Below are 9240 nucleotides of genomic sequence, written 5' to 3'. Positions count from 1 at the left end.
GTGTGGTGCTAGCTAGGAGTGATGATAGCCTGTGGGTCGTGTGGTAGCTAGGAGTGCATGCTAGCTGTGGGTGTGTTGGCTAGCTAGCGAGTGCATTGATAGCTGTGGGTGTGTGCTTAAGCAAGGAGTTAGCATGATAGCTGCTGGGTGCGCTGTGCTAGCAGGGACTGCATGATAGCTTGTGGATGTGTGCTAAGCAAGGGAAGTGCATGATAGCTTGTGTGCGTGTGCTAGCATAGGAGTGCGATAGATAGCTGAGGTGTGTGCATTAGCAGGGAGTGCATGCGTATCTGTCGGGCCTGTGTGCTAGCAGGCGATGGCCATGCTATCTGTGGGTTGTGTGCTAGCAGGAAGCATGCATGCTAGCTGTGGGAGGTGTGCATAGCTCAGGACTCATTATAGCTGTGGCGTGCTGTCGCGTACGCAGGAGTGCATCCTAGCCCGTCGTGTGTGTGTGCTAGCAGGGCAGTGCATGCTATCTGTGGGCTGTGTGCGTAGCTTAGGACTGCATGCTAGCTGTGGGCGTCATGTTAGCCAGAGTGCCATGCTAGCGCGGCAGGCCTTATGTTAGCGAGGAGTTTTTATGCTACCTGGGGGCATAAGTACCTAGCGAGCACATGCTAAACTGACGTCTCCTGCTAGCCGGAAGGTGCAAATCTACGTACCAAGGGTCGCGTTGCTAGTCAAGGTCGGGCGCTGCTAGTCAAGGTCGCGCTGCTAGGCGCTACCCGCATTACACTAAGACGGGGGTCGGGCTCGTCCGCGACCGCACTCCGCGCACTGCACGGGACGTACCCTGCAGCGGCGACTGCGGCCTAGAGGGGCACGACGTCAAACGTGTCCGATTTTGCGTGATAGAGTGACGAGAAACCCAGCACAGAGAGTTCCTGCCAAACAAACCACATCAAATATTGACAAAATTCGTTTGTACGCTCATTAACGACCTATTTCGTTTAATTGCGATGCATGCTGCTGAAATATGTTTATAATAAACATGGCCATTGCACATGCTCAACATCAGTATAAACAGATGCAGATCAACAGCTATAAAGTTTACTGCTCTGAGGTTCTGCAACAGCTGCACAAAAACCAAGGTACAGGCTAACAGCGGCGAAGTGAAAACTGCTCTTCAATAACCTTAATTATTAACCTCAAGGCCTTACAAGCTTAATTAAATCGCAACTGCTAATTAGCTGTTGTGAAATGATCTATTTATGACGTATCAAGATGTTTCACGGGCACAGACAGTTTATGGACAAAGTGAACAGTGTATTTAAAAATAGGTACAAACAGAACAATGTGTTATAGTTAGGGTTAGGCAACGCATTTCAAACGCATTTCATACGAAATGGCTCAGCCTGTCGTCCAGGCTCTGTCACGCATGCACACAATTTTATTTTGCAGCGCGATTAACAAGAATTTGTACTTAATATATACATCACGAAATTTACGGCACAGTAGCGAACTCTCACCCAGCAGCGAGAGAGGCAGCCAGCGCTAACATCACGCACCTGATTCAGGAATGCCACACACTTATCCAATGTTGCCCTCGTGCAGAATACAGCGACTCCGCCGTTAGTGAGGCGCTCCTTGGGCGCCGGCGGAGACGGAGGGAAGATGTCGTCGAGCGATCGGTTGACGTCGCCGTTGTGACATTCGTGGATGCTTCGCGTCGCTGGCACGGCGAGCGTTTGCGACTTGGTGAGGTATTGGAGCACGTCATCCTGACGATGCGCCTCGCCGTGACTCCAGTCTCCCATGCTGTTGCGCTGCAGGAGGTTAGAACAAGAGGTTAGAAAAACGAGAATGAGCGCAGAAATTAAACTGAGGAAGATTCACAGGTTTTACTGATGAAAAATCCGGATGAAAGCTTCGGTGAACGTCTATTTTTCTGCTAATCGCATCTGCCTGTCCGATATTCCTTCAGCATCATTCCCTATATATATATATATATATATATGATCAGAAGTAGATAATAGATATCAGAAGTAGATAATTCCCTATTATCTATTTCTGATATATATGCAGAACTTTACAAAAGTTTATAATTATATATTTTACATGCAAAACAAAAAAATCGTATTGTAATTGGCATTGGCAACATCAATGCAAGTCAGCACCACCAATAAAAAAAGATTACCAAACTTTTAGTAGATAGTAGTATTCACAAGGATTAAAAAATACAGAAATGGACAAGGCGTTTGACTTTTTTATCTGGACCATGTGGTGAAACTGCAAGCTAGAACCTCTTGAAATAAGCACAAAAATAAGATGTATACTACAGTAGTTTAAGTGATAAGCATGAGATATAAACAGTAATGTTAACGATATATTTATAATTGTAACCTTGAACACAATAGATGCAATGTTTTGACAACTACAAATTTACCAAGTGTTATCATTAATAAATCGACATGTCTTCACCGTAGTTCACGCAGTACAGAGACTCTTGTTGAAGCCACGAGCTCAAATCTATTACCTTAAGTTTTTTCTAGCACTATTTTTATCACAGTGTCTTTGATACGTACGTTACAGCAGTACATGCACTTCTCTGAGCAGCACTGAGTCAAATGCGCGCACCAACTTCCAAGTTCCTGGCACCACATAGTAAATGTTTTCTTAGTAACAACACCTAACATCAAACTCAGCTAGGAATCTGCGTTTTTCAGTTGAATATGTTTGAAGAGTTACTGAAACTGTTTTCCTCCCAGGCTACAAAAACTTGAACTGCAACAGCCTCAGCCCTAATCTTCAAGGTTCCCGGCTGCGCTGGGATAAACAAATTTTCGAACGCTTACTCGTCCAATACACTCCGCAATTCAGAAGTCGGAATTTTGGCCGAAAAAGACAAGGATAAAAAGATATGCTGACGAAGACATCAAAACCTGGAGACCTACGAGAGAAAACTTCAATGCAAAACCTACAAAACATAAAACTCGATGAAAACCACGAATCAATTTCGTTCGCAGGCAGACGAACCACCGATGGTGACGACGGGAGCGATTTGCGAAGCCAACGAAATAATCCCCATCTACCTACCTGCCAGGTACGTCTTGCTGATCGCTCGTTCCAGTGAAAACACATGTATCCATCCATCACCCGGTGCTCCCCGCGAAATACAACACCGGCGGCTGCACCGTTTATTACGCCGGCAACCTACGCAGCCAGGCGGTCAACATAAAAACGTCAGAACCACTTCCTTCAGATTAACTCTCCCTCGCGGGTTCTTCGCGTCTCCATAAAATATTCAGCGCGGCGAAAAACATCGGTTCCTCCGTACGTCACGAGCGCGCGCGCACGCTGCAGAGGCCGCCGTACGGGCGCAGGGGAACAACGAAGACGAAGCCCACGCGTCGGCGAAGGATCCGTGCCACAGATGCAGCTTTCGGATATCACGACAGCTTCCCTCGAAATGAAAAATGTCCGAGGATTAGTGGATGCGTCTGACGACACGTGCGTCTTAGCAGTAATGCTGCCCCGCGCCGAGGGAGTCTTTGCTGCCAGATCAACTCACGTCACATGATGCGCGGAGGCGATCGCTCCGACATGTTCGCATCGAGTTATCGTCAATACGAGAAGAACGAATGAGTAGCTGCTCATTAATTATGCACACAGCCGCACACACGCACATAAATATGTAATCTCAGAGGAAAACACGCATTTGTTTCCAACTGCCGCGGGTATGCAAGCCTACCGGAGGCCACCAGCTATCTTGCTCACGGCTATGCCCCCGAAAATTCACACGAGTAACGCACAGTACCCAGAGATGAACGTGTAGTAAACTGCTGACGGAACAACTAAGACACTGTCTCTACCGTGCGATACCGTGCCCGAAATGTTTCCGACAACAGCGTTTCACAGGTCTGAGCGTTCGTTCGGCAACAGCGAATGCCAATCTGCATCTGCGGAAACCCAAATTCACGCAGCTGAGCATCGTCGGATGTGCGAAGAGGGAGGCTGGGAATGTGGTAGGCACGTGCAGGCTGCGCGTGTCAGTCAGTGCGTGCGAGCAAGAGTAATTAGAGCAGACGAACACATGTGTGGCAGGCAGCCAAGCAGGTTTCACTTCCAATAGCAACGAACCAGAGACCTACTACTAGGGATTCTTTAGCATAGCTATACTGCAGAGAAGCAGTGTGCTTGCGGAGACATCACACAGTTTGGCAGGACAGGGTGATAGTTGATCTACCATAATTCAGGTACAGATAGCATCAAATCAGGAGTAAGATAATATAGGCTATACTATATTATCTTACTCCTGATCAAATCAGGGACAGATCGATGGATGGTCGAGGTTGCACAGCTGCATTGTAGGGGCAGGATGGGGGAAGACTGAGACATTGCAGTTGTACAGTGATTGATAAGTAAGAACAAACACATTTTAAACTTTTAAATATGAGAAATGTGCGCTGAATAAAAGGCGTATTATTTACTCCTCGACATATTGATAAAAGAATAGATAAATGTGCACTTACATACATAGGCCCGGTGCTACGGCACAATTACAATAATTATGTTCAAAATTACACAAACATACAACCTCCTGAGCTCCTACAGATTACAGTACACATTATATACACCACTATCTGTACAAATATCTCAGCACAATTCACACACCCTACCACCATTACTGCTCATCACTGCTAGCTTATGGAGAACATAGTTGCTGGAGTAGGAACACTCCTTACCAGAAAAAAACATTCCCTATTCATACTGATCTAATTTTAGCCCATGCCATAAGTCTGGTATTGTAAGACCACCAATCCTTCTTTGCGGTATTAATTTTCACCAGATGTTGCAAACACCGATACACACTCGACTGACCCGACTGTATATGATTTACACGGTGGCCAGGTTGAAATGCAGTGAAATAAGACATCAGATTAGACATTCAGTGGGATATTATTACCAGGATACTGCTGGCACAAATTTGCATGTAGAACTTTAATATTACAGATAGTACAGCTAATACGAATTTATATACTGACTTTAACGTGACAGTTTTTGCTTGCACCTAAGCACCTAAGCACCCAAGTAGCTGTGGTTAACCACATAGCATGCAGATGGTGTGCAGTTGTGTTTGCAGTACTAGTCTGTCAGATAATAGCAGTACGAGAAGATTGAGATACAGAACGAGCTTGTACTTCTATCACAACTTTACATCTCCAGGCGCAGATGCAGAGGGGCCTCAGATGGTTACCACCCCCCCACACACATACCGCAGACCCGATTTTTCCTATAGTATACAAGGCAAAAATGCAGAGTGCGAAATTAATGCGAGTCCGGAGTCAAATACTCCGTGATTTTCTGTCGGACTCCCTCATTTCATTATGCAGTCCCGAGTCCGTGTGACTCCCTGAAAATTCTGCTATACTAACTAGTTCGTTCTAGAGCACGGCCTCGCGGAATTGCCGGATTTTTTCAGCAAATGTCCAAAGACAATTTGGCAGACGTGCAACCGCATGAATCTTCAAAATAAGCACACGTGTTATTGTTAATACATTTAGTTTTGACCTTTAAATGGCTGGCGGAATCAGGAAACACCCACTGGGCCTAAGATAAAATATTGCTTGTTTCCCCTTTACTGACCGACTCGCTCATGATAGCTGTGGGTGTGTGCTAGCAGGGAGTGCATGCTAGCTGTGTGTGTGTGCTAGCAGGGAGTGCATGCTATCTGTGGGTGTGTGGTAGCTAGGACTGCATGCTAGCTGTGGGCGTATGTTAGCCAGGAGTGCATGCTAGCCGGAGGCTTATGTTAGCTAGGAGTTTATGCTATCTGGGGGCATAAGGTACCTAGGAGCACATGCTAACTGACGTCTCCTGCTAGCCGGAAGGTGCAAACTAGTAGCCAAGGTCGCGTGCTAGTCAAGGTCGCGTGCTAGTCAAGGTCGCTTGCTAGTCAAGGTCGCGTGCTAGGGCTAGCATACACTAAGGACGAGGGTGCGGGCTCTCCGCACGCACTCCGCGCGCGCACGGACGTACCTCTGCAGCGGGCGACTGCGCTAGGGCGGTGATGCGGCTCTCCACGTCTGCTAGCTGCTCCCACAGCGCCCGGTTCTCCTCCATCAGCTCCTTGCTGCTCTGCTCGAAGTTTGCGATGACGAGCTTGTAGAGCTCCTCCTCGTGCCGGTTGCCCGAGCTGTGAGTCTTCCACGTGGCCCGCCGCGCGCCGTCCGCCCGCGGCAACGCGTTCATGATGTCCATGCCTGCAGCGAAGAGGACGCCGACGAGATTAGCGACGAAGAAAACCAGAAGAAAAGAAGACTAGAAGCGGCAACGAGGGATCGCTGGAACGTGCCCCCGTCATGGCCGCGGTACGGACACGGAATGCATAACGCTAACTACTATGTAAATGATACATGGTGATATACATCATATATTATGGTTACGCGGGATCACTGGGACGTGCACCCGTCATGGCCGCCGTACGGACACAGAATCCATAACACTAATCGCCGCGTATATGATACGTAGTGACATGTTATATTAGTGTCGTATATATTATCATATTATGTATAGACATATGATACATGACTGTGTACATGACCGTATGTATCATAGTTACACATAATATACGTGGTCATATATATTATAGTCGTAAAATATATAATATATTAATGATCATAACCATATATTATGTAATCCTGGTCTGGCTGGGTGATTGATATCTGAACTAGAGACTTGTACAGGTCGTATGTTACTGTAAGAGTCATACTAACCAAAGTTTTACATTAGCATTGCACTGATATGTTAGATAACAGTTATGTTACTTAACAGGAGGGGTAAGTTGGGCTAACGGTTAGCGCTCACAATTAAAACTCTTAAAAGATTAAAGGTCGCACGCTAAAGACACGTATCAGTCGCTAGAGGAACATCGCAAGTTAAAATTAGATGCAATGTATGCGTGTTCGTATTTTTGACCCATGTATACTACTGACAACACTGTAAGACAGCTTAAACTAAAAAACGTTTGAACTACAATTTTAAAGGCATATTCATTACTGATGCTATAATTCTGGACACTATATTGGATTCTATGCTGAATATACACAATACAGGGCCGTAGGCTGAGCAAATTCCTATGGGGGCAGTGGCGGATCCAGGATTTCAAGGAGGGGGGTGAGAAACAGGTGGGTGGTCTGGGGTCCACCCACAGAAAATTTTGAAAATGTAGATCGCAGGAGATGGTATTTGAGGCTCTTTTAGGTACATGTACAGCGTTCATTCTGACTACGACAGTTCTCTTTTAGTAGAACAATTTATTTTGTTAATTTTGCTCCAAAATCTAAGGGTGGCAGCATCTGCCCCCCTTGCTCCCCCGCAGGCTACGGCCCTGCACTAATACACTAAATTTGATGTGCATGATTGTACTACAATTATACACGTATGTGATTGCCTAGAACATGGTGGTGGTCTTCATACAGGCTTCTTTGCTACTGAGTGAGCTATCCGTATGTACTGTAGGGGTGTTTACTGACCAGCCGTGGCCTTGAATCACCATGGCCAAACAGACGGATCGGGTATATCAGTTCGGCCAGTGATGCCTGCGTGAGACTCGGCTAAATATTCATTACTCTCTAAACAAGCCTTCCGATAGCTTACCCAAAACCCAGCACGCACTTAAATAGTCAAAACAACGCTACGCAGGCAAGCGGCAACATTTATAGCTGCTGGCCCAGTTCGACACACGTGCCTCTGTAGCAGGGCATGCCTAGTAGCTGTTTCACCTACACATAAGACATGATACTTCAGCCCTACTAACTTCATCTTGAAATCCCCTATACCTTCCATCAGGCGTGACACCCCGTAACAATACATACACAATCTAGTCCAAATTCGGCACAAAACAAAACTGTCAACTCCTAACAATATATGTCAACATACAATATTAGACCAAGTACATTAGCAAGGAAATCAATCTACTATGCTTGATAATATCAAGTATATCTGTAGTAAACTCGTCTAAACAGGGGCTTTGCTACTACTGCATAGATATGTGCCTTCACACCAGCTGGTTATACTACATGAACTACCGGCAGCAGCAACACTTCAGTCTTCAGCTGACAAAGCAGGACCACGACTATAGCAGTATATGGACGACAACGGAAGGCCCGCGAAATTTTGCCAGCGCGTAGATGGCTTAACTACCGGCAGCAGCAACACTTCAGCTGACAAAGCAGGACCACGACCAAACGAGTATATGAACGGACGACAACGGAAGGCCGCGAGATTCTGGCTAACGCCCGTAGATGGCTTAACTAGAGGCAGCAGCAATACTTCGGGTGATAAAGCAGGTCCACGACAAGACGAGTATACGAACATCAACAGAAGCGCGTCGCTACGAGCATGCCGCGAGATTCTCGCAGGTATAGTAGCGCTCATAGGGTCTATGTCCCCTAGGGTACTGCCGGAACGTACCCTGGGTACGGTCCGGTATATCGGAACGGATACGCACCAGAGACAATAGAACACCACAGTTATTGATTGTCTCTGTATGCATGCGCCCTGGACTACTTCCGATAATGGCGGCGGCGGCGCTCAGTCAAAAATGCTACGATGCTCCGCTGCTACATTTTACCAAAAAAAAAAAAAAAAAAAAAAAAAATCGGATCGCTATTTTTCGATTTATTTCGATATCGATATCGACGCCAAATCCATCGCGATTTAATCGATGAGGTGGCATCGATGACAGTCCTACTGTCTTATATAGAACACTTGGCATATCCCTTGAGTAAGACTTATGCATACGGGTTTGACTGTATACATGCACCACATATCCGATTCACAAATATCACAGTCTTTATGTGAAATACGTGAGGCGAATGCAGTCGTGAGCATAGCGGATATCTCTAGAGTGTATCTTTCTGTCACTCAGGTGAAGAAGCTGCAGTCGATAGTGCAGCACAGGGACGGTCAGTACCGACACGATCTCCGGAAGCGGGAGCGGGAAACATCGCGGCTGAAGGAGAGGCTCCACCAGCTGCTGACGGACAAGAGTCAGGACAAGAGGATCGGTAAGCCGGTTATTATAGCTGAGAGGGTCTATGTCCCCCAGGGTACTGGCGGAACGTACCGCTGGGTACGGTCCGGTATACCGGAACGTATCCTGGTACTATCTAATATGCCGGACCATACCTCGCCTACTCCACTAACGAGTCTAGGGAGTCGCTACGCCTACTCCTAACCCTAACCCTAACCCTAACCCTAAGTTAACCATATCAAATAGTTACGCGAGGGTAC

At 46.6% G+C, this 9240-nt stretch overlaps 2 protein-coding genes across 2 annotated transcripts in view; one reads left to right on the top strand and one right to left on the bottom strand.

Annotated features, from left to right (window-relative positions):
• Window positions 1–6201, bottom strand: part of LOC106812581 (afadin- and alpha-actinin-binding protein-like) — a 20866-nt gene extending 14665 nt beyond the window's left edge. Inside the window, exon 1 of the mRNA XM_014816486.1 lies at window positions 5983–6201. Within this exon, the coding sequence (XP_014671972.1) occupies window positions 5983–6195 (213 nt within the window). The 5' untranslated portion in view covers window positions 6196–6201. The remainder of the gene's footprint in view (window positions 1–5982) is intronic.
• Window positions 1–9240, top strand: part of LOC106812582 (U11/U12 small nuclear ribonucleoprotein 25 kDa protein-like) — a 22864-nt gene that overhangs the window by 7520 nt on the left and 6104 nt on the right. The gene's annotated exons all lie outside the window — the stretch shown is intronic.

Source organism: Priapulus caudatus, unplaced genomic scaffold, assembly GCF_000485595.1.
Source record: "Priapulus caudatus unplaced genomic scaffold, Priapulus_caudatus-5.0.1 Scaffold663, whole genome shotgun sequence".
Lineage (NCBI taxonomy): Eukaryota > Metazoa > Priapulida > Priapulimorpha > Priapulimorphida > Priapulidae > Priapulus > Priapulus caudatus.
This window is presented reverse-complemented; position numbering and strand designations above follow the sequence as displayed.